A 26,029-nucleotide genomic window follows, 5' to 3' on the forward strand; every position below is an offset into this window, starting at 1 on the left:
TGTTTTTGAACTGCCCAAAGGTAAGAATCACCTGGAGTGTGGTTAACAAAGAATTTCTGAAGCCATGCATGGTGCCAGACACCTGTAATCCCGTGACTCAGGAGGTTGAGGCAGGAGGATTGCAAGTTCAAGGCCAGACTCAGCAACTTAGGGAGACTGTGTCTCAAAATAAAAAATAAAAAAGGCTGAGGATGTGGCTCAGTGGTAAAGTACCCCTGGGTTCAATCCCCAGTACAGAAAAAAAAAAAAAAAAATTCTGAGCCTCAACCCTGACTTGTAGAATGAGAATTTTCAGCAAAGAAGCCAAGCAACTCTCAAATTTTGGGGTACTGGGAACTGAACCCAGGGATGTGTTATTACTGCGCTAAATACCCAGCCTTTTTAATTTTTGAGACAGAGTCTCACTAGGTTGCTTAGGGCCTCACTAAATCAGTAAGGCTGGCCTTAAATTTGTGATCCTCCTGCCTCAGCCTCCTGGGCGACTTGAATTACAGGTATGCACCACCGCACCTGGTGCCCAGTACTCTTAGACCTAACAAGTACTCCAGGTGATTCTGATCACTAGGAAACTGTGAGAAAATGCTGATTCTATTCCATAAATTCTATGAATTTAACTGAGGAGGCTCAGAGCTTTAAATGGTAGAGTACCTGCTTTGCACGTGCAAAGCTGTGGCTTTGATCCCCCCTGACAAAAAGATTGGCTTGCCAATCAATCGTCACCTAGCAGAGCCAGGAGCCAACCCCCATCCCTCTTCTGAAGTCTCCTTGCCTGACATTCTGGCCCTAGGCTAGAATCCCCACGTGAGGGCAGGAGGTCCCAGCCCTGGTGTGGGGACTGATCACTCACGTGTCAATGGCTTGCTGGAATTTCCCAACTCTGGCAAAAACCCTGCCAATGTTGTCAAGGGCTCTTGATTTTGCATCAGGAAGGTCACTGTGGGGAAGAAGCAAAACAAGCTGTTTGCGAGAGAAGAGCTGTGACAGGCACCACAAAATAGAAAAAAAAAAAGGCAAAAGCAGGGCCCTGGCCTCGGGGACTCAGGGTTCCAGGTGGAGACTCTGATGGCCTTTATCAGCACCTTCCTGGAGGGTCATCAATCAATAACTTTCAGAGATCCCCTCTGATCCAGCAATTTCCCTTCTAGAAATTTACTTCAAGAAAATAGTGTGACAAGATCATTCATTAAAGTGATGATTATTTTGGAAACAATCTGAATGTCATCCACGCTCTAACAATGGCAATTTTTAGTGATGAAAAAAAGTCTGTGATATACTTAGTTAAAAAGTCAGATTACTGGAGCATAGACTTTGTATGTCGCCCCACCTGTGTTAAAAAACAGTGCAGCTCGGGGCTGGGGCTGGGGCTGGGGCTGGGGCTCAGTGGTAGAGAGCCCAGTGTGAGGCACTGGGTTCGATTCTCAGCATCGCAGAAAAATAAATGAATAAAACAAAGGTCCATTAACATCTAAAAAAATAATAATAATGCAGCTGGAAGCATTTGCTGTGCTCTGAGGGTGCAGCAAGGGAACAGGATGCAAAATGCATCGTCCCCTCCACCTCTGCAGGGAACACAGCACTGGGATTTTTTTTTTTTTTTTTAGTGCTGGGGAATCAAACCCAAGGCCTTGTGCATGCAAGGCAAGCACTCTAGCAACTGTGCTATATCCCCAGCCCAGCACTGTGATTTTGACCCCGTGAAATTGATTTAATTCACAGAACTGAAAGAGAATAGATGTGTGCTGTTTTAAGTTATCAGAAAAAAAAAAAAGTGGACTCTTTTTTTGGTACTGGGAAATGAACACGGGGACACTTTACCACTGAGCCACATCCCCAGCCCCTTTTTGTATTTTAGAGACAGGGTTTTGCTGAGTTGCTTAGGGCTAAGTTGCTGAGGCTGGCTTTGAACTCACGATCCTCCTGCCTCAGTCTCTGAGCTGCTGGGATTACAGGTGTAAACCACTGTGCCTGGCTCTCATTCTTTTTTTTTTTTTTTTTTTTAACACAGAAATCATTGCTTTTGCTTTGAAAATCCTGTGCATGTGTATTAGCATGTAGGTAAGCACAAGAAAAGGGACCAGAAGGACACTTTCTAAGGAGACCCAAGGGAAGTGAGCAGAAGGGTGGGGGGGACTTTCAAGCTTTACCCTCAGTACCACCCAGTTCCCAAACAAGCCAACATGGTAGTGCTTGTGTAAAACCTACTCCCTCCTGGGCCTCAGGAGCTGCAGGCTGGCCCGCTCAGGATGGCACTGGCTCTCCATGAGTCCTGGCTCCCAGCCCAGCCACGCTATCTGCGGTTCCCCAAACCGCCCATTCTCTCTGCCTAGGGCGCCCTTCTCCTTCCCCGGGCCCACCCTGATAACCCACCTGTCTTCTCTGAGGTTCCCCACCCACAGTGCTCCTGCCTGCCCCTCTCCTTGGCCCCTCAGCACCTCTGCTTGGTCTCCCCTCCCCGAGCAAGCACTGTGTCATGGGATGGTGCACAGACACGCTGTCATATACAAATTTATCCCTGATATTAATATGGAATGAGAACTCACAGCTATGAGAAGGCAAGCAACCAAACCTACAAGCTTCAGGGAAACAAAAAATGAGAGCTGGGCTGGACAATAAGGGGCTCATCAGGAAGGGGCCGATTAGAATGGGGGACAGAGAACGCACTTGTAAGACCAGTGCTTCTGGGTGAGGCCGGTTCCTGGATGTTAGAAGAAAGAGCATTGTTAAGGAACACCTCTGTTTACTTAGTCACTTGCACACACTTGCTAGGTGCCCATTATGTAGCCCCTTCCAAGGTCCAAAGTCTAAGAGGGCCAGGTGTGAACGGTGAGGGAGGGAGGAACGGGGAAGCCTCCTGGGCTTCTTCCCTGGGGGAGTGAGAGGCTTTTGGGTTAGGGAACCTCAGAACAAGAAGTTTGGGAAAAAGAAAACGGGCTCTTATTTGGCCATATTCATCTGGGACATCCAAAGGGAAATGCCTTGGAGTCAGTGGACAGGCAAGGTCTTGGCTTGGCCAAGTCGGGCAAGAAGTAAAGATCTGAGTCACTAGTGAATGGTAGCTGGTTGGATCCAAGGAACCATCTACACACATCTTATTTAATCCTCAGGATCCCTGTCAGTTGGCATCATCATGCCTTCCTGAAAGACGAGGAAACTGAGGAAATTGCTTAAGATCCACACAGCTTTATGTAGCAGAGCCAGGAATCAAAGACACATCTGTCTCCAACCCTGGGGTCCCTTCTTCACACTTCTGGAATGGCCAATACAGGACATCTCTCAAGGTCCTGGTTCAATCTCTAGTACTGCAGGAAAAAGAAAGGAGAGGAGGGAGGACCCCATCTGGGGCCAAGGAAAGAGGGGAAGGCTGGAGGCCCAACCTTCAGAGACACTGGAGCCCCCTGGAGGGCTGTTCTAGGAGGACCCTGCAGGAGTGCGTTTGGAGAGAGCCTGGGGGCCAACCACCGCAAAGAGAGACCATTCACTGCCTGCTTCCCACCAGGGAAGGAGAGCTGACAGACAAAGGGCAGATCTTTGGAGATCTGTGGGAGCAGCAGCAGCAAGGCTGGGAGCTGAGTGAAAACGGGGTTCTGGGAGACCAAGAGGGAGGCAGAACTGTGGGGAAAGGAGGAACTGGACAGTAGAGTGGACAAGGACTCTAAGGGTTAGAACTAGGATGCTCACAAAGGGAGGACCCTCCTACCAAGCCCTCAGCTCATATCCGGGAGAGTTGATGGTGTAATTATCAACGCCAGACGCTCTTCCCAGGCTTTGCTTTGTTTTGCAGTGTTGTGATGGAACACAGGCCCCTGCACATGCGAGGCAAGTGCTCTGCCACTGAGTCACACCCCAGCCCTACGAGGGGCCCAAAGTTTTGACGTGTGCTTTCACATTCATCCTCCCTTCCACACTAGGGTAGGGGCCATCATTGTCCATTTAAGGGCCCACAGCTGGATGGCACAGATGCCAAAGCCAGGGCTCCCTGACTCTCAGCACCATGGCTTGCAGGGCCCTGCTTGGTCCCACCCCTGCCCACATCCTCCAGCCTCCCCTCGCCCGCCTCTTGCCCTGGCAACACTCTGTGCCTTCCAGCCTCCAGCTTCCTCCTGCCTCAGGCCTTGTGCAGGCGGTGTGAGCTCCCAATGCCCAGTCAAGTCCTCCTGGAAGGTATTTCTCAAAGGGCTGGACCCTGTGCTTTCGCTTTATGACACTTATCATAATTGCAATTAAGTGGCTATGTGACTTTTTCTTTGACATCTGCAAGGAATGACCCCAGAAATGACTCTTCGGTTTGGTCACCGCTGTGTTCCCGAGGTTAGCAGTCCTTGGCATCTCTGAATCTTAATGCATGCTTGCTGAGATGATATAAGAATAAAATTACGGGGCTGGGGATGTGGCTCAAGCGGTAGCGCGTGCGCCTGGCATGAGTGCGGCCTGGGTTTGATCCTCAGCACCACATACAAAGAGGTTATGTCCGCCAAAAACTAAAAAACTAAATAAATAAATAAATATTTTAAAAAAGAATAAAATTACCTATAAAAGGCAGACCACTGCGAACTTTGGGGATTATTTCTTTCTTTCTTTTTGTGGTACCGGGATGGAACCTAGGAGCATTCTATCACTGAGTGACATCCCCAGACCTATTTATTCTTTATTCTGCGACAGGGCTTCGCTGAGTCGCCCACACTGGCCTCAGACTTGTGCTTTTCCTGCCTTGGCCTCTTGCCACTGAGAGTATAGGCTGGAGCCACCAAGCCTGGCCCTAGCTTTTTGGAATTTTGAACCATCATACTCCTCTTGATGAGCAAAGGCACACAGTCTAGGTTTGTCCCCTTACCCTTGGTCCTGGGCAGGTGGCACCTACCTCTGTGGGAATCTACTTTAGGCATGGAGGGCAGAAAACGGAAGCAAAGCCACCAGCAACCCTGGCAAAGGCTGGAACAGTGGCCCAGACCCCACTCCTCGGTAGTGGAGTCTCCCCTTGGCCACCTGGAAGGCACTCACTATTCCTTGGCGATCTCCAGGTCCTTTCTGTGGCTCTGCAGGGCTGCTCCCATCTGCCCCAGCTCAATCTGGGCGTTCCCAATGCAGCTGTACAAGTTCCCGAGCAGTTCGTCCTTGTTGGGCACCTCTTCTTTGTTCCATTCCAGCACCTTCTTCAGCACTTTCTCAGCTTTTTGAAGACTCCCTTCGGCACTGCCACTGGTCAGCACTGGGAAGACAAGCAGGTGACATGGAGGCAAGGGCAGTCTCCTCAAGGCTCATGGGGTGACTCCTCTGTGTCCACTCCCCCCCAGTGTCCATCCACAGCTCAGTGGAGTTGGGGGCTCAGGCTATTAAGCTGTTCCCGCCTCACTTGGCAAGAGAGCAGAGGCGCCTGCTCCGCCCCTCTGAGAATACTACCCACACATGTCGATGTCCTCCAGGCTCTTGAGGATGTAACGGGCCGTCTGTGACGGGTGACGTTTGCGGTCACGCAGCCACTTCTCTTGCATTAGCTTCCGGTCCCGCTCCCTGGCATAGATTGGCTTCTGCTGCCTCCAGAAGTTGCTGCGGGTGTCCAGGTAGTTGATGCCCATCATGATGAGGTCTTCCACAGTCAAGCCGCCCTTGATGGTGCCTTTGATGAGGTCTGTGGGGAAGGGGTGCAAGGCGACACAGAGAGGACAAGTGTTTAAGGGGATGGCCTCATCGAGGCTTGGGGCCCTGCTGAGGGGCCCTCCATGAGGAGCTCTGCCTGCAGCTGCAGGTACAGTGAGCAAAGGGAGAGCACATGGTGACAGAGTGGATCTAGCCAGGCCAGGATGAGGCCAGGGTCCCCCCTTTCGGGCATTCCCTTGGCATAGAACCTTCGTGGCAATATGCAAGGAGATAGCAGAAGGGGCAGGTGGGAAACACTCTAAGAAGCCCCAATTTTCAGGGATCCCCACTTTCAAGATGTATCCTCAGAGAAGAAAGTGTCTAGGACCCCTGAAGTTCAGGAAGTAATGCCTAGAGTTAATAAATGGGCTCTCTGCACAGCAAAGGAAACAATTAGGAATACAGAATGGTTGCTTAGGGCCTTGTTAAGTTTCTGAGGCTGGCTTTGAACTCAAAATCCTCCTGCCTCAGCCGCTCGCTGGAATTATAGACGTGTGCCACTGTGCCTGACTCGTTAGCTATTCTTCTGACAGAGGCTTAATATCTAGAATACAGAAAGAACTCAAAAAACTTAATAGCAAAACCCCCAAATAACCCAATTAATAAATGGGCAAATGAATTAAACAGACACTTCTCAAAAGAAGAAATATGAATGGCCAACAAAAATATGAAAAGAAGATTCAACGTCATTAGCTATTAGGGAAATGCAAATCACAAAGACACTGAGATGTCATCTCACCCCCGTTAGAATGGCAGCCATCAAGAATACCAACAAAAAAGCCTGGCACTTCGGCACAGGCCTGTACTTCCAGGGGCTCAGGAGGCTGAGGCAGGATGATTGCAAATTCAAAGCCACTTAGCAAGTCCTCAGCAATTTATTGAAACCCTAAACAACTTATCAAGACCCTATCTCAAAATATAACCAATGCAACTGATACTGCAGAATGTGGTCAAGGTAAAAAAAAAAAAAAAGACCCTATCTCAAAATAAAAAATAATAAGGGCTGGGGATGTGGCTCAGTGGTTAAGCCACACTTGGGTTTAATTCCTGATTAATAATAGGGGCTGGGGTTGTGGCTCAGCAGTAGAGCACTTGCCTAGCATGTGCGAGGGCCTGGGTTCGATCCTCAGCACCACATAAAAATAAATAAACAAAATAAAGGTATTGTGTACAACTAAAATAATAAATATTTAATAATAATAATAATAATAAGAAGAAGTAGTAGTAGTAGTAGTAGTGCCGGAGAGAATGTAAAGAAAAAGGAACTCTTTTACAGTGTTGATGGGACTGTAAATTAGTACAACCACTGTGGAAATTAGTTCCTCAAAAGATAGGACATGGAACCACATATATGAATATGTAACAAAAGCAGATGACCTACTATACCACTCCTTGGTATTTATCCTAATAATTTAAAGTCCACATACTGTAGTGACACATACAAGCCCATGGATATAGAAACACAACCCACAATAGCCAAATTATGGAACCAGCCTCCATTAACAGGTGAATGGATAAAGAAAATGTGGTATATAAACACAATGGAGTTTTATTCACCCATAAAGAAAATAAAATTATGTCATTTGCAGGAAAATGGATGAAACTTGAGACCATCCATTTACTAAGGATGTTCCCTCCTCAGAGTTTGGCAAAACAATCCAAACACACAAGGTCAAAGGTCATAAGAAAGGTGTGTGTGGGGGGCGGATCTCATGAAAATCAAAGGGAGATCAATATAGGAAAGGGACAAGGGGGTGGGAAGTGTGGAGAGAGGGGACAAGTGCTGGGGAGTGATATTGGCCAAGTTCTATTGTTACATTGTGTGCATATATGACTATGTAACAAAAAAATCCCATTATTATGTATAGCTGTAATGCGCCAATAAAAAAATTTGGAGGGCTGGGGTTGTGGCTCAGTGGTAGGGCACCTGCCTCGCACGTGTGAGGCACTGGGTTCGATCCTCAGTACCACCTAAAAAATAAATAAAGATATTTTGTCCATCTACCACTAAAAAAATATTTTTTAAAAAAATGTGGAAAAAGGGGGGAAAAGTGTCTAAATGCACAACCTGGCCCAGGTTGCCGGTGCCAAGTGATTCCCCAGGTGCCAAGTGTGTCTGCACATGCGTGGAGGGGTTTGCCTAAGTCCCGCCCACTGTTTGGACAGAAGCTACAGCTGGTTGCAAAGCTGCAACGCCACTTGGGGTAGTGCTCAGGCCACCTCTTTCCTCCACAACAGGTCCTCTGAAGCACAGGAGGCCTTCAGGTCCATTACCTAGGAGATGCGCCAGCAGCGAGGCCATCTGTGCAGCAAAGATTTACAGGGAACCCTGCAGATGACCTTGGGAAGCCAGTTCCAGAGAAAAGACATTTGCTTCAAGGGTGACCCTGCTCAGGCTTATCAGCTAATGCCGACCCCCAAGTTTCTGTACACATGCATCTCAAGGCTCTGTCCTGTGTCCTGTGTCCTGGCAGCACAGTGTGGGAGAGAGAGCATTGACTGGGTTCTGGTGTTGACTTTACCACTAATGTGCTTGTCACCTTAGACAAGTTCCTCCCCATTTCCTCATCTCTGAAAGGAGGGATTGGACTAGGTAATGTTTCAGAATATGAGTACTAAGGTGCTTGGATTTGAGTACCTCTCCACCAGAACCCTTTGCCCAGCCCATTGTACAGACTGAAGACTTAGGGGATGGCCCTTCAGGGACTATGGTGGTTGTTATGAGCTAGATCTGGAGAGTCCCTCAAAGGCTCATGTGTTGAAGGATTAGTCCTCAGCTGAGGGTGCTACTGGGAATTGGTGGAAGCTTTAAGAGGTAGGGCCTGGTGAAAGGAAGTTAGAACACTGGGGCTGTGTCCCCTTCCTCTCTGTTTGCTTCCCAGCTGCCATCAGGGGTGCAGCTTTGTTCCACCATGCATTCCTTACCACGATGTTCTGCTTTACCACAGGCCCCCAAATAATGGACCCAACCATGAACTTAACTTTCTGAAACCATGAGCCAGAATAAATCTTTTCTTCTTATAAAATGATTATCTCAGGTATTTTGTCACAGCAACAGAAAGCTAATACAATAGTAAAGGATTCCAAATCTCCATTGTTACTTTCCAGGGTACCACTGTGCTTACGAACACTGTCTCTGAAATTGGATCTCCTGAATCCAAACATGAGTCATTGCCCATCCATGTGTGACCTCAGTTTCCTTATCTGTAAAATGAGAATACTACTAAAACCCATCTACGGGTACATGTCAGTTAATATTTATGATAGTCTCTGCTTCTGGTTCAAACATTAAGTATCCACCCCAGATTTCCTTTGCCTCAAGTCCCCATTGCCAAGAAAGGGTCTGAAACCTTCATCCAGTAGGAGCTTCTCCAGATACTCCTTGTCCACGTAGAGCTCCCCCAGCAGTTGGCGGATAGTCTTCTCACTCTTGAATGAGCCCTTCCGCTTGGATTCTCTCTTGTTGTGGTGTGGGAGTTGCTTAATGGGATGAGGCTTCTGCTGGGCTTTCATACTCTGGAAAAATGGAGTGATACCCAACAGAGCCTCAGCAAGGAGCACAGAGTCCCAGCCATGGCCCAGAGCCTATGATTCCATATTCCTCTGCCGCAGTCTGGCTGGGCACAAATCATGAGCCACTGAAGCAGGAACAAACTTTATTTCTGAACTCCACAAGCACACTCCACACACGCTCCTGGGAACTCTCCCGAACGCCACCCACACGGCTCCTCCAGGAACCACCAACCGGAAATCCCTCCTCTGGCACTTCCTCAACCAATGCGAACTCTCCAGGAATCCCCGCGAGAATTCCCAAGTAGCGGGCCGAGGTGGACAGTAAAGGTCTAATATACAATTAAATCAATCCAGCATCATCTTAATGGCTCGCCTCTCAACCAATACTATTGGCAAAATGCCAGGGGCCATTTCGACTCGGTGTGGCTCTCAGCATTCCTCCTCTAGGACCTCTCTGTGGGCCGAGAACCATGGGACGTGCCTGGTCAGGCAACAGCTAGACACACAGGACCCCTCTAGAGTTGGGGCAGAATCCCATGACTGCCCATGATGGGCAGGAGTTAATCACTCCCAGGCAAGAGGGCCACTAGACATAGGCATACATGACCTCAGAACCAGGAACTTTACCTCGGCCTGCTTGCTTAAGAAGAACACGTCCCCTTTGTTCTCCAGCTTAATGGAAGAAGGACCTGCAAGGACAGAAGCCGGAGCTCAGGTTGGCCAAGTCTGTCAGGCATGACCTATCACATATTTCATTTAGAAATGGCTGCATTTGGCAGAAGGATAGTGGAGGCTGTGGCAGAGCAGGCCCCGAGTCAGCCTAGCAGGCAAACGGTACAGGATGTTTGGTACAAGAGTTTCCTAGGAGCTAGCCAGCCGTCGCCAGCCCCAGGCCATGGCAGTTAGATTTCCAAATAAAGGGAGGCCTGGGCACATGGTAAACTGCCCTGTGCCATTTCCACACTCTGCTGCCCATAGCAGCAAGCTCTCACTCACCTCCCTTGTCCTCTTGCTACTGAGCTACTGAGTAAAAACCCATCCTTTGTATATACGTGGTGAGGGAGGAAGCCAGGGCCTAGGGAAGGTTGGACTCAGGACCTCCTTTGACCCTGTGACTCCAGGCTAAAGACAGGCCTACTTCAAAACAGTCCTTCTAATGTGGCTTTGAAGAAAACAAAGACACTGTAGTACTCCGTACAGAGGATCAGGAGTTGGTTCTCCCAGTACAGTTTCTTTTGTTTTCTTTTTTCGATATGGGATTGGACCTAGGAATGTTTAACCACTGAGTCACATCCCCAGCTCTTTTTTATTATTGTTTCTAGTTGTAGATGGACACAATATTTTATTTATTTATTTACTTTATGTGGTGCTGAGGATCGAACCCAGTGCCTCACACATGCGAAGCAAGCGCTCAACCACTGAGCTACAACCTCAGCCCCTCCCCAGCTCTTTTTAATATTTTATTTAAATACAGGGACTTGCTAAGTTGCTTAGGCCCTTGCTAAGATGCTGAGACTGGCTTGGAACTCAGAATCCTCCTGCCTCAGCCTCCTGAGACACTGAGATTACAGCCCAGGAGACAGTTTACTGTGCCTGGCCCAATCGACAAGTTTCTAATCCCTGACAGCATGAGCAATAGCTGAATCCAAGTCTTGAGACTCCCAGTGAACCTGCGGCTGGTTGCTCATCCACCTAACCTCAGCCCTTCCTCTAAACCTTGGGATTCGGGGATCCTTCCTGGATAAGGTCATAGGCCCTGTGCTCACTCACTTCCCACCGAGTTGTTGATGGCTTCCTGGGCTTTCTGAATTCCAACTTTGAATTCCCGATCAGGCCGCAATTTGTAACCTCGATGATAGAACACCAAGGCAAACTCAAAGTCTCCCATGGTGTACAGGGTCTCCGCCTTTTGTAAAATTCCCTGGAAGGAGAGAGACTCGAATCAAGGTGGACAGACAAGGCCTTACAGGACTCAGATTTGGCAGAAAAGAAGTGTCCTGGGTTGAGGGTCAAGGTTGGAATAGAGAGGGCGAGCAGGTGACCTGTGAAGAGAAACACGGCATCAGACACCAAACCAAGCAGTCTGGCGGATTCCTCAACTACTGGTAACCAGAGGCTGCGGCAGGCAATGGCAGTGAGTGGTGAAAGCAAGAGTTGTCCCACCTAGCTGGTCACCTTGCAGAAAGTTGGGTCGCTGTGGAGTGAAGCCTCAGCATCCTTCAGGGCTTTCTCCAAGTCTCCCATCTTCAGGTAGCACTTTGAGCGGGCAACCAGGCAGTTCTTGTCTCCATTCTGAAGGTGAAGAGCCTGAGAAGGGAATCAGTCAGGTTGGCAGGCACCTGGAAGAGCAAGGTTTAGCAACTTGACCTAGAAAGTGCAGCCCTGACCTCCTGCAGAGTTTCAAGGGAACTCTTCAGGTCAGCAAGCAGGCCTCTGTGCCTTAGCAGACCAAAAGCACTGATCTTTGCTCAGTCACCTTGAACCCATTGACCTGCATGTGGCTTATCTTGAGCAAAGCTGAATCACAGCTATTCTGGATTAGTTGAGATATGGGAAGTACCTGTGGAGGTACTTTCTGCCAATGCTTATGATCCCCTTGGTCCACTCAGGTGATAAAGCCACAGGATATTTTGTGCATGCCAAATTCAATCACAAACCTCAAAATAAATTTCAAAGTCTAAGACAAACAAAATGGATTTTAGGACAATTTGCAACTTGGGTTATCCATTCCACTAGACTTATCTTTTCCTTTTTTTTTTTTTTTGTCTCTGGGATTGAATGCAGGGGCACATTATCACTCAACGACATCCCCAGTTTTTTTTTTTTTTTTTTTGAAAGTAAAAATTTTTATTTTGATTGATTTCTCAATGGATAGTTCAATATAATGCCAGTCTTTAATGGCAAAAATTTGGTTCCGCTGAAACTCCATAATGCTACAGAGAGCTACTACTTTTTTCCAGGAAGTAGGTAAACAGCTGGAAAGAGAAAGCACAACTTTCTAGCAGCATGGCAACTTAAACCACAGACCTGAGAAGTCTGCAACTTTTACACCAAAATGGCACAAACATTTATTAGCTGGTGACAGAAGTGAGAAGTGGGGACAAGATGAAGACACCAAAAAGGGCACTATATGTAAAGACAAACAAACAATCAGATATATCTATAAGGATTTTAAAGGATAATTATAGAAAAGGGAACCAAATATTTTACTCAAATGCTTTTTAGAGCCTTTCTGTAGAGATACAAATATATATATATATATATATATATATATATATATATATATATATATATATATATATATATTTATCCAAAAATATGTTTTATACAGATAAATGTTTCTCAATTAAAGATGGGACCAAAGCTATAGTTATAACATAAAGCACTGTCTTTTGTAAAACTATTTATCCACCTGAATTTTCAATTTCTTTATAGTTAGTGCATTAGTTTTCCAAATATAATTACCTGACATCTTTTTATAGATATAAATCAAGTAGGCATTATTTTTTAAAAGGGTTTGCAGGTTAAACAGTATTTTTCTAAGATGCTGTGCATATGAAACTTATGACAAGCCCCATTAAGAATCATTATTAATAAACATATCAAAAAGGGCTATATAAGCTGGATTTTCTTCTTCATAGTAAATATTTTTTTTGCGTTGAAAATGCACAAGAAAAATTTTACCTCACAAGTACTTTTATGTTAATATTTTGATCCTATATGGCAATAAATCTCCACATGTTGTAACCATTAGTATGTATTTTTTTTTAAATGGGGATGTAACACTAATAGCCACTACTTATAAAATAAAGCACACAATTATTTTGGTGATTTTACAAATTGTTTTTTCCAGGTGTAAAGGCTACAAAAATTCCTAAAAATTAGAGAACATTGAAAACATATTAAAAGTTTGACATCTGGACTTTATAGTATTTCATTTACCCTGAAAGATAACTTAAAAAAATACGACCTTGTTGGAATAGGTCACCTTGCTATTATTATAAAAAATTGGTGACAGCAAGAAATTGTTTCACTGATATGTAGGATTTTTGTAAATATTTTTCTCCCCAAATTATTAGAAAAATGTTCAAAGATTTAAAAACAAAAAAACACCAAAGTGAAACAAATGGTGGTCCCTAAACTATTTTGAAGGCAGGTAGCTTAGTCTAAGCTAAAGTATTTTTAAAATATTTTCATTCAGTAATCATCCTCCCCTCAAATGCCCTTTTAAAAAAATGCATGAAACAGTACAATAGCAAGAATCAAAGCACAAACTGTATTTTCAAGAACAGAAAAATTTCTAGTGCTGAAAGATATAGTAAAAAGCAGATTTCTTTGGGGACATTGATCAATTAGTTTATAATTCATTATGAAGATTTCTCTTTTCTATTACGGGGAGAGTCTGCTCCATTTGATGTTACTGTTCCATTCACACCATTTTCTGTTCCTTTTCTAGAAGATCTGCCTTTAGTCACTGTTGGTTTCTTCCTTACAGGTGGTGCCTGAAAAGTAGAGTGTTCCCTCCACCTCCGAAGCTGAAAATTAATGAACTTCCACATCATGAATGCTTGGGTAATGCAAATGGATGCCAGAACAGCGATTCTAACAGCCAACATGTTGAAGTTTCCTGTACTGAAATCCAGTTCCTGATTCTCTGCTCTTGCAAGGCCAAAACCAACAGTGAGTACTGAAAGAATTAAAGTCAGAAGTCTTCCCAAAACAAAAAGAACTGCCCACAGAGAAAATCCTTTCTGATACTTTTCATCACTAAAATAAAACAAGCGGGAAATGTGGAAAAGAAATTCAACAAAATAATGTAGCACCAGAAGAACGAGTCCCAGATGATTCAAGTTCAAAAGATAAGCTCCAGCAATGTGAAAGAGGTAAAGACCAATGTAGACAAGTTGACGAGGAATATCTTCTTTTTTGGTTTTCTGGAAGTAGAGTTCAGGGAAAGCATGAAACCAGTAAGCCAACTGTGATATGTAGAAAAACTTCATTTGAAATGTCATAAGGTTGTGGGGATAAGCCCTCCACAAGATCGTTGGATCTGAGATGTAGTTTTCAGAGACTAGAATGAATGTGCCCCAAACACAAGCAAAAAAGTAGAATGCACTAAGCTGACCAGATTCATTAAACTTGCTGTGTTTCGTTTTGGAGAAGTACATTCGCCTGTTAATTTTATCCAACACATACTCTTGAATTATGGCATGAATAATTATCGCCACTAGCATGTAGAAGAAAACTGTAGCCAAATCTTTGATACCATAGTAATAAAGGGATGCTGATTCAGTAGCTTGTTCTTCTGTTGTGGGGAGGGTAACATTGTACTGAAGAGTAACAAAAATGATAGATGCTTTTGCTGTTATCTCGAACATAAGCCCCAGCAGGAAGACCATCGCCGCCACACAGGAGACGATGTCCGCGTGATTCTGCAGGATGAATTCATGGCTCAGGACCGGGGGACTCTTGGTGCTCTTCTTGCGAATCGCCATGGTGGAGCCGCCGCCCGTGCCTGCAGGTGCTCCGCCCCGGCTCCGCTCTCTCCAGCTGCTCACCGACCAGCCGCCGCCGCCTCCCCCTGGCTGCTCCTCACAGCCCCGCCGCAGCCGCTCGCTGGGGCTTCACTTCCCATCCCACAGCCAGTACGCAGCCGCCGGGGCCGCCCGGAAAAAAAAAAACTCCCCAGTTTTATTTTTTATTTTTTTGAGGGGCGACCAGGGATTGAACTCAGGGGCACTCAACCATAGAGCCGCATCCCCAGCCCTTTATTTATTTATTAGTTGTAGTTAAACACATTACCTTTATTTTTCTTTTTATGTGGTGCTGAGGATCCAACTCAGTGCCTTGCACTTGCCAGGCAAGCGCTCTACCTCTGAGCCACGACCCCAGCCTCCCCAGCCCTATTTTGTATTTTATTAGAGACAGGGTCTCACTGAGTTGCTTAGCACCTTGCCATTGCTGAGGCTGGCTTTGAACTCGTGATCCTCCTGCCTCAGCCTCCCGAGCTGCTGGGATTACAGGAGTGTGCCACCATGCCCGGGCCCAGTTCTTTTTATTTTTTAATTTTTTTTTTTTTAAGAGAGAGTGAGAGAGAGAGAGAGAGAGAGGAAGAGAGAGAGAGAGAGAGAGAGAGAGAGAGAGAGAGAGAGAGAGAATTTTATTTTATTTATTTATTTTTTAAAAATGATTGGATATTTTTTTATTTTTTTAAGAGAGAGAGAGAGAGAGAGAGAGAGAGAGAGAGAGAGAGAATTTTAACACTTATTTTTCAGTTTTCGGCAGACACAACATCTTTGTTTGTATGTGGTGCTGAGGATTGAACCTGGGCTGCACGCATGCCAGGCGAGCGCGCTACCGCTTGAGCCACATCACCAGCCCCGAGAGAGAATTTTAATATTTATTTTTTTTTTTTAGTTTTTTTTTTCGGCGGACACAACATCTTTGTTTGTATGTGGTGCTGAGGATCGAACTCAGGCCGCATGCATGCCAGGCAAGCGCACTACCGCTTGAGCCACATCCCCAGCCCTTATTTTTTAAGACAGGGTCTCACTATGTTGCTTAGGGCCTCAATAAATTGCTAAGGCTGGCCTCAAACTTGTGATCCTCCTGTCTCAGCCTCCTGAGTCGCTGGGATTTCAGGCATGTATCACCATCATCCTGGAATACAAGCTTTTTCTTCTTTCTTTTTTTCTCCCTGGTGGTACTGGGGATGAAATCTAGGGGTTTGTACATGCTAGTAAGTGCTCTACCATTGAGTACACATCCAACCTTTTTAAAACTTAATTTAATTTTAGGTATTAAAATTAATACCATTGAATCCATGGCCTCAAGCATGCTAGGCAAGCATGACTGGATTCAATCCCTAACAGTGAGGGGTGGGGGTGGGGGGCTAACAATTTTAAAACATCTCCAGACCTTTTATTTTTATTTATTTATTTATTTTAGAGAGAGAGAGAGAATTTTTTTAAATATTTATTTTTTAGTTTTCGGCGGACACAACATCTTTGTATGTGGTGCTGAGGATCGAACCTGGGCCACACGCACGCTGGGCGAGCGCACTACCACTTGAGCCACATCCCCAGCCCCTATTTATTTATTTTTTGAGACAGGGTCTCACTGAATTGCTTTGAGCATCCTTAAATTGCTGAGGTTGGCCTTGAACTTCCAATAATCCACCTCAGCCTTCTGAGTCTCTGGGCTAACAGGCATCTACCACCATACCTGGCTTTATTTCTTTATTTTGAGACAGGGTCTCCCTAAGTTGCCCAGGCTGGCCTCAAAACCATGATCCTCATGCCTCAGACTCCTGAGTAGCTGAGATTATATGTACATACCACCACACCTGGCTCAAGCCTTTTCTTTCAATGAAACTAATTGAGAATCATCACTGTTTCAGGGGATTAATGTCAGGAAAACTGAAATTGTGATTGGAGTCTCCTAAATTAAGGGTGGCCACTTGTACTACTTCTCAGGTCCTGTCTTCTGTTTGAGATCATTACTATAGTCTGTTCTATACTGTCCTTCTTGGGACTTCAGATTGTATCCACTCCTTTCTAAGACCTTTCTACTTTTTAAGAAGAGGAAGTAACTACTGTCTTTCCTGGAATGAAACCTCTTCTCATGCAAGGCTACCATCCCTTGGGGCCATCTTTTCTTTCTGCCCAAGCTGCTCCAGGATGGGACATGGTCCAGCAAGAGGAAAATGGGTGGGGGTAGGGTTCCCAAACTCAATTGTTCACCCATTTCTGGTTTTAGGGTGTGGTTGGTGGTTAAAAGGGACAAAAGACTTTAGATAGCAATTGAGAAGCTTGACTTTAGCAGAAGTCTTAGAATGGGTTAATGGACTATCCTACCACATCATTTGGAATAAGAGGCAGGCTGTGGGCTGAAGGTGTAGTTCAGTGGTAGAGTGCTTGCCTAGCATGCTTGAGGCCATGGATTCCATGCCCAATACTGAGGGGTAGGGGGTGGGGGGGCTAACAGTTTTAAGACATCTCACAGAGCCAGGGACAGTAGTGCAGGACTGTAATTCCAATGGCATTGGAGGTTAAGGCAGGAGGATTGCAAGTTTAAAGCCAGGCTCAGATGTTTAGCAAGACCCTAAGCAACTTAGTGAGAACCTGTCTCAAAATAAAAAATAAAAAGGGCTGGAGATGTGGCTCAGTGGTTAAGAGCCTCTGGGTGGGGGAAAAAAAAAAAAAAAAAACCAAAACCAAACAAACCTGACAGTTGACTTGTGCCAATGCACTGTACCGTGGATAGGGTCTCAGTTTGGAGTCTGCGTGTCTAGATTTGGATGCTTACTCTCTTCCTCTACCGCTTGCTAATTCAGTAAGCTTAAGCATGTTGCTTAACTTTTGTATCAGTTTTCTCATGTATAAAATGGAGTAATAATAGCCCCTGCATGCACCTCCTTATTGGCATATGTTATGCTGGGCAGCGAGTCTGAAACAGCATCCAACCCCCTTAGGATGTGGTGGTGCAATTTAGACCAAGGTTACTGTAACAATGCTGATTATTTTACTGACAGCCTCCTTTCTATAAACATCCGTGTGCCAGACACTTCGCAACTTCTACATGCCTCTCTCCCAACCCATCTCCAGCCAAGGATGGGAATTCGAGACTGCTCTATGAAAGGTCAGTTAATCGCAAAACATTTAAGTAAAAGTAAAGGGAGAGGTCACTGTTAATGCAGAGAATGAAGAACGCAAATGGAAATTGGTAGAAGATGACCAGGCACCGGGCTTATTTAGGATATTGGTGCATCAATCAGGAGTTAGTATTAGACCCAACAGGGTCCTCCAGGCAATTTGAGGACCTCAGCGCTACTCACGTTGCTAAAGCTCTGGGCGGCTTTAGAGAATTCCCCGCGCAGGTAGAGCCGCTCGCCCTCTGCCATGTAAGAGGGAAAGGTACTTCGCAAAGTTTCAGTTTCGGGTTCCAACATGGTGACAGGCTTTGGGGAAGCTGAAGTGGAGAAAGGGAGGAAAAGAAGCTGCAGAACTTCTGTCTGGCTTGTAGAAGACTCGTCTCCTAGCAACCGAGAGACAGAGACTGACTTCCGGTCCCGCCCTTGGCTCCTGCGGAGTCTTGGTCCCTGGCACCCCCCGACACATACACAGCGTATGCATGCGCATGCGCCTGGGCGGTGCACAGGGTCCGCTGATGCTGAGCGCGTGGACAGCGGCTGGAGCCTGGCGGGGCTCTAGAGTGATCGTTGTCGCGTGGTTAGTTGGTTCTCTTCCGATTTACCACGTGGAAAGCCTCCTGTGCAAGGCAGTCAAGAAAAAAATAGAGTTGGAGGCACAATTCCAAGTAAGGGTAAGGCATACCTGCCCCCGTACCGCCATCAGGGAGCGTTTTGGACTTGGAGGCCGAGTGCTTGGGCACCCTCGCGTGACCCTGAGCGAGGTACTTGAACGCCTTGCGTGTTCTACCTGCGAAAAGAACATGAAAATAGTAGAACCCTCGGTGATGTGAGGATTTGCATGAGACTACGATGGAAAATAACCTTGGGTTCAACATTCAGTTTAACCTATTTATTAAGCACCTGTTTGTAGTGGACCTTGACTCAGGTCGACCCTGAGTTCCCTACCCATCCCTCACCACCACCCAAAAAAGTGGACTCAGAATTGGGCCTGGTGGTTTACACCTGTAATCCCAGCTACTCAGGAGGCTGAGGCAGAAGGATCCTAAATTCAAGGCCAGCTTCAGCAACCTAATAAAACTCTGTCTCAAAAAAAAAAAAAAAGAAAAAAAAAAAAAAGGCATGTAAGAAGAAAATGCAAGAAAAAGGAAAAATAATTTTGACTTTAAGTTAAAATTCTCTGCTCTTCACAAGACATTATTAAGTGTAAAATCAAAAGCTGTCACACAAGGGCTAGGGATTTAGCTCAGTAGTAAAACACTTGCCTAGCTTGAAAGAGGCCCAGGGTTCAATTCTTAGCACTGAAAAAACAAACAGGGGCTGGGACTGTGGCTCAGCGGTAAAGCACTCGCCTAGCACGTGGGAGGCCCTGGGTTCGATCCTCAGCACCACATAAATAAATAAAATAAAGATATTGTGTCCAACTACAACTAAAAATAAATATTAAGAGAAAAAAAAAAAACAAACACAGACTGAAACACTGAAATAGAATAGAATATTTGCAAAATAGGTATCCATATCCAGAATTTGAATCTTCCACACATCAAAGTGAATTTACAACTTGATAAGACAACCCAAACTGAGAAATGACCCAGGGTTTAGAACAGTTACTTGACTTAAGAAGATATGGAGAATGCCCACTAGAATGATTAAAATATAAAAGATTAGATTTGCCCAAAGTTGTGGACAATATAGGAATTGTGACCTACCATGGTCTGTGGATTAGAAGGCCAGAAGGAGATCCTCTCCACCATACTGGGATGAGATGGATCCACTCAGGGTCCAAGAGCTGGTGGCATAGCTGGAGGTGGAGAAGATGTCCAAGAAGTACACACAATGACCAGTGTCTGCCACCAGGAGTGTATGCCTCCCCACTATACGAAAATAGATCCATCTAAGATCAAGTTCGTGTGTCTAGTCTTTGAAGACTAGGTGTCTCCAAATACCTGGACACCCATGAGTAGACTGGCAAAAAAGTTGGCAAGAGTTTTCTATATGGGATGAAGGGCTAATGAAGAGGGGGCAGCAGAGCTCTGGGCCCACCCCAAGTCCCAATAGAACCAGGGTACAACTGGCCCCTTCTCATTTATCTAATAAAAATGTCATTTGTGAAGTCACCCAGTGTAGGATCTTTGAAGACTCTCCTGGAGCCCAGATATGGTACAACTCTCTCCTGGTTGAAGAGGGGATATTTGTCACACTGGAATGTGACTCTGTGTGTTTATTGATCTCTAAAAAATTAAAAAGATGGACCTCAGGAGGTGTTGGCAAAGCTGTCAAGTAACTGGAACTCTCACATAATGCGGTGGAAATGTAAAATGGTATAATCACTTTGGGAAATACTTTGATAGCTCCATAAAAAGTTAAAACGTGTACTTAAATATAACCCACGCATTCCACTTCTGGGAAGTTACCTAAAAGAAATTAAAGACTTGAACATGAACATTCAATGTAGCTTTATTTGTAATAGCCTCAAACTGGAAACATATCCATCAACAGGTGAATGGGAAAACAAATTTTAGTTTATCCATATAATGGAATACTACCCAGCAATAAAAAGGAATGATCTATTGATGCACATGTGATATAAATGAGCCACAAAATAATTATGCTGAGTGAAAGAATCTAGACAAAAAAAAAGACTGAGCCAGGTGCACCTGTAATCCCAGCAACTGGGGAGGCTGAGGCGGGAACATCACAAGTTTAAGGCCAGCTTCAACAATTTAGTGAGGCTCTGTCTCTGAAAATAAATAAACAAATAAAAAGGGCTAGGGATGTGGTTCAATCATAAACTGCCCCTGGGTTCAATCCCCAGTAACTAACAAACAAACCAAAGACTATGTGATTCCAATGATATGAAATTTTACAAAATGCAAATTATATGGCCTGAATGCAATACTGTGGCTTCCTGGGAATATGGCAATAGGGAAGACAGCAGTAAATCATAAAGGAGTAACAAGGAAACTTTTGAGGGTGAAGGATATGTATCTTGACTGTAGTAATGGTTTAATGGGTATTTACATGTGTTGAAACTCATCAAACAAGACACTTGACATGTGTAACATATAATGTTAATTACACCTCAATATAGCTATTTAAAAAGAAAGCACAATAATATAGCAATAATAATGTGTGCTCTTTAGCTGAGTGTGGTGACACTCACCTGTAATCCCAGCTACTCAGGAGGCTGACCTGAGAGGATGGAGAATTTGAGGCCAGCCTCGGCAATTTTGTGAGACCCTGTCTACAAAGCAAAGCAAAGCAAAACAAGATAATAATGTGTGCTTTTTGGCAGTTTACAAAGCACTTTGTGATCTTCACCATACTCTGGTGAGTGAAGGACTCACTCAGGCGGTATTTTCCTGGTTTCATAGATAAACACTGAAGCTGAGAGGTGATAGGGTTTGCCCCAGACACAGCAACCGGATATAAGTAAGCTTGGATTGCTTTAGCAGGAACTGGATTCCAGCATGTCCAACCCTTTACTATTCAGCTTCTCAAATTACTTCTTTCCTTCTTTTATTGTGAAATAGAACATGGGTACAGAAATACATATGAAATATACATGTGCAGTTTAATCATCATACAACGAACACCCATGTAATCATCAGGCAGGTAATTCAAGAAACAGGAGGCTGTCTGCCTCCTCCCCAGCTCACTGCCACCTTCACACCTTCACAGTCACTCCCAGGATCTGAGCCCCCATTTCCTGTCTCATGGACTACTGTCCCCTTGGTCTGGTCTTGCCCCGCTGACCTTCTCAACAGAAGATTCCTTTTAAAATGCAGGTCAGATGGTGCCTTTCCTATGTCTGAGGCCCTGCAGTGATTTCCTATTTCACCAGGAATGGAGATTCTTCTGGCCCTTATCTCTGTGTTCCAGCTACCCGGACTCATAACTGCTCCCTAAACAGGAAACTGCTAGACAGCCTCCTTCCTTAGGGCCTTTGTTCTAGCAGGTTCTGCCATCTGGAATGCTCCCCACAGCCACTCACCTGCTCTCTCCGCCTCCCTCAAGTGTAGACTCAAATCTCTCCTCTAAGGGAATAGGTACTCTGACTGCCCTAATTAATACTGCAGCCTTCTACCCCATCCTCCGATTCGAAAATTCCTGATTTCCTTCTTCTATTCTGTTCTTTCCCCGCCCTCTTTTCATAGTGTCACTTTTTGATACACTATATAACTTCTTTATTTGTTTTATGATTTTTTTTGGCTTGTTTCCCTTGATAAAATATAAGTTGCACAAGGGGGAGCACCTTTGGGTTTTCATTTGTATTTTTTTTAATGTATTTTTTGAGGATATTTATTTTTAGTTGTAGATGGACACAATACCTTTATTTCATTTATTTATTTTTATGTGGTGCTGAGGATTGAACCCAGGGCCTTGCACGTGTTAGGCGAGTGCTCTACCACTGAGCCACAACCCCAGCCCCTCATTTGTATTTTTCTAATGGATGATGATGTTGAACATCTTTTCATGTGCAGATAGGCATCCTCCATATATCTTCTTTGGTCAAGTAACTGTTCAAATCTTTTGGTCAATTTTTTTTTTTTTTTTTGGTACAGAGGATTGAGCCCAGGGCTTTTAGCCACTGAACCACATCCCCAGCACTTTTTAAAATATTTTATTTAAGAGATAGGGTCTCGCTGAGTTGCTTAGGGCCTCTAAGTTGCTGAGGCTGGCCTCAAACTCATGATCCTCCTGCCTCAGCCTCCCAAGCTGCTGGGATTATAGATACGCCAGGCTTCTTAGTCATTCTTTTTTTTTTTTTTTTAAGGTGGACACAATATCTTTATTTTATTTTATGTGCTGCTGAGGATCAAACCCAGTGCCTCACACATGCCAGGAGAGCACGCTATCACTTGAGCTACACCCCGAGCCCTACTATGTCATTTTATATGAGTTATTTGTCTTATTTTAGAGACTTTTAAGGTTATGTGTTATAGAGTAGTAATGCCTGCACATTGATAATAATCAGTAAATATGTATTGGTCTGGTCTTTTGCGATCCTCATTTCTTTTATTGTCTTTTACTTTTTCATTCCAAATAATACAATCTAGTTTTACTTCTTTTGATTCTCTACTATATTTTGTGTTTCACTGTCTTTTGCTCAACATTATGCTTTTGTGTGTTCGTGTGTGTGCGTGTGTGTGCATGTGGTGTGCTGGGGATTGAACTCCAGACCTTGTGCATGAAAGGCAAGCACTCTACCAACTGAGCTATATCCCTAGCCCCGATATTATGCTTTTGAGATTCATTCATGTAATACATATACCTGCAGTTCATTAATTTCATTTATTTATTTATATTTTTTGGTATTGGAGATTGAACGCAGGGTTACTTTACCACTGGGTTCAGTCCTTTTATTAAAATTTTTGAAACAGGACCTAGCTAAGTTGTTGAGAGTCTTGCTAAGTTGCTGAGGCTGGCCTTGAACTAGTGATCCTCCTGCCTCAGCCTCCCAAATTTCTGGGATTACAGGCATGTGCCATTGTACCCGGTTTAAGTGATTTTTTAGTGATTTGTTGGAGCTCTTTATATGTTAGATAAATTAGCCTTTTATTCTGAGAATTGAAACTAGCCATAAATATTTATCTTTTTGTTTATTTATTTACTTTTGAGATAAGTTCTCTCTAAGTTTGCCCAGGCTGGCCTTGAACTTGTGATTCTCCTGCTTCAACTCCCTGAGTCATTGGGATTACAAGTGTGCACCACCATATCCAGCAGTTCATTCATTTTAACCTGCTACCACCTATTCATCCTCCCAGCTATTGAAGGTTATCTGGGCTTCTTCCAGTTGGGGGTCATATCAAACAATGCTGTTATGACAGTCTCCCATGTGTTTCCTGGCACCTGTGTACATGAGATTCTCCAAGGTACAGACCTGGGAGTGGAACTGCAGGCTCTTATTGATTCTTCAGTTTTACTAGGTAGCAACAAGTGGTTTTCAAAAGGATTGCATAAATCTGCCATCCCATTTGCAGTAAGGTCACTTCTTGGGGCCTCAATTTTCCTTGTTTCCTTTATAAAAAAGAGGGTTGGATTTCTGAAGTCTCTTTTGGTTCTAATGTTCTGTGAATCTGTGACCAGGGTGCCCTGAATGAGCAGCACTTGGGACTGAACATCCTTGAGAGAGTGCCTGAGTTATGGGGGAGAGAGGTGAAAGAACCCCATGCTTAGGATGAGGCCTCCCAATATCCTAGGGCGAGAGACAGCCCTAAGCTCTTAAGATTGGTGGGGTAGAGACTTTGGCCCTGACGGGGGCCTGGCACTGTGACCTCAGCTCCTGCTGCTCCTGAGAGAGTTTCCAAACACTGAATATGGCAAAAAGCGACAAGAAGCAAAAATAATAAACTCATTCAGAGATAAGGTTAAATGTGTCTTATGTAAAGTCAAGGGTAAATGAACTGTGTGTATGGGAGGAGCTGCATAGGCTCTTCCTGAAAGAGCAGGGAATTTAACAAGAATATATCTGATAGGAAGGAGCCTGTGGTGGATTTGAGAGAGCCTGAGAGTGGAGTGGGGGTCAGGGTGGGGCTGTCCCGGAGCTGGTGGTAGACCTGGAGAATCTTTATTCCCTGAGCACTGAGGGATGATCAGGGAGCTGGGCTGACCATCCTTCCGACTTCTGTGAGGGTGGGCAGCCACTGTCATACTAGAGGGAAGGGCTCTGTTTGTCCCTCCAGGGGAAGCCTCCTTGGGACACAAATAAGAGGCTGATCAGTACAGGGCCAAAGTGAGGGAGTTCATGTGTCCTTGGTTCTTCACAGGGTAGATCACAATATGCCTCGGTAGAAGCTCCTGACTCCAGTTGTCCTAAGGACAGAGGTGGGTTTAGAACTGGACACACTCAGAAGACCCTCCTCCAGGCTGCATCTCCTTCCTCCTCTCTTCTGTCTCCCTACACTTTCTTTTTTTTTTTCATTTACATATTGATTCCAGCATTTATTCAGTCTTGCATACAGTGAGTGCCTAATATGTGCCTAGCTCCATGCTAGGAACTGGGGATACTAAAATGGGCTAGGCACATTCCTGGGCCTTGAGTTACACACAGTCCATGGGGGAGACCTACTGAATAGGATCTTCTTTCTGTCCTTCTCACCTGTAGTAGGTGGTAGGGTCAGGGATAGGGACATGGAGTCAGGGGATCATAAGGAGGGCCATGATAACAACACTTAGCTCAAACAGTTGCCGAGAGGATGGAGTGCTACCACCCATGCCTTTCACACAGTGGCTTCTCAATAAATAGTATCTACTATGGATTAAAATCTAGAAGGGAGTCACTAATCAGTCTAAGGCTTCTGGAACTGAGATGCAGTGCCCCAAGCCCCAGGGGTGGAGATGATGCCTATAACCCTCTACATGCAGCAAGCAAGACCTGTCCTCCAGTTCAGTCCAGAAGAGGAGGGAGTAATTCAAATGGGAAAAGGAAAAGATTTACAGCTTTTAAGTTATATATAGGATAATAAGAAGATGGGACCCAGCTTGATTAATCTAGGTCGGTGTTGAGAGCCGCCCGTGGGCTATGTATGGACTACGGTGGGCATTTCAGCTTAGGGAATAGGATAATTTGGTGTCTGAGAACTTCAGTGGACATTTCCTCTGTGTAAGACAGCCCAGACACATTGTGAGCCCTATTCTGCTCTGTCTGGTCAGACAGCACCAGAGATGGGGTGACCTTCTGTAGCCGCACAGCCCCTCTGAGATGGGTGTGACCTGCCAAGATGCCAATCAACCTGCTGACTGCATGACATCATGAAGCAAGACCCCACCCCTGTAACCTTATCCCTGCCTTTGGTGTCCCCCCCTTAAATAAACCACAGGAGCCATTTTCTAGTTGTCTAGCTCCAGCTCCTGTGTAGTCTGGACCTATCAGAGCTCCATCTTTAAAACTATCCTTTCTGACTCTTTGTCTTTTGTTCTTCACTAATTATTCTAGAACTTTAATTTCACAGGAGACTTATCCCTCTGAGCAGGCAAGAATTCCCTGGTGAGGTGCTGGCTACCCTGCAATAGGCCAGAGGAACCTCTCTGGGATTTATAGGGCAATGAAAATCTTCCCTGAGTGGGTAGGAGTTAAGAGTAGAGGCCTGGAGTGGGACCACTGAGAGAACTGGAAAACCTCAGTGGTTGGCTCATGGTCCCTCAGGCCAGCAACTCTACATCCTTATTCTCTAAACAGTTACTTTCTTATTGCCCCTGCCCAGGACTAGTCAAGCTTGGGCCTGGAAA

At 45.0% G+C, this 26,029-nt stretch overlaps 1 protein-coding gene and 2 pseudogenes across 5 annotated transcripts in view; 1 reads left to right on the top strand and 2 right to left on the bottom strand.

Annotated features, from left to right (window-relative positions):
- Positions 1-18,189, bottom strand: part of Odad4 (outer dynein arm docking complex subunit 4) — a 28,528-nt gene extending 10,339 nt beyond the window's left edge. For 2 of the 5 annotated variants that reach the window (XM_027947081.2, XM_071603756.1), the window contains exons 1-8: positions 17,984-18,189; positions 11,323-11,454; positions 10,918-11,068; positions 9,775-9,836; positions 8,985-9,150; positions 5,402-5,626; positions 4,999-5,206; positions 848-934 (exon numbers count right to left, since the gene is read on the bottom strand). In XM_027947081.2, coding sequence (XP_027802882.2) covers positions 848-934; positions 4,999-5,206; positions 5,402-5,626; positions 8,985-9,150; positions 9,775-9,836; positions 10,918-11,068; positions 11,323-11,454; positions 17,984-18,097 — 1,145 coding nt within the window. In that variant the 5' untranslated portion in view covers positions 18,098-18,189. Of the gene's footprint in view, positions 1-847; positions 935-4,998; positions 5,207-5,401; positions 5,627-8,984; positions 9,151-9,774; positions 9,837-10,917; positions 11,190-11,310; positions 11,455-17,983 lie in introns of those variants that run through there. The other 3 variants (XM_027947082.3, XM_027947084.2, XM_027947083.3) reach the window with 3 other exon arrangements.
- LOC114101926 (translocating chain-associated membrane protein 1 pseudogene) lies at positions 13,405-14,821 on the bottom strand (annotated as a pseudogene).
- A 1,097-nt stretch (positions 18,190-19,286) lies between the features above and the next one.
- Positions 19,287-21,695, top strand: LOC139702511 (mitochondrial import inner membrane translocase subunit Tim10 pseudogene; annotated as a pseudogene).
- The last annotated feature ends 4,334 nt before the right edge of the window (positions 21,696-26,029 follow it).

The sequence above is a fragment of the Marmota flaviventris genome, chromosome 17, assembly GCF_047511675.1.
Source record: "Marmota flaviventris isolate mMarFla1 chromosome 17, mMarFla1.hap1, whole genome shotgun sequence".
Lineage (NCBI taxonomy): Eukaryota > Metazoa > Chordata > Mammalia > Rodentia > Sciuridae > Marmota > Marmota flaviventris.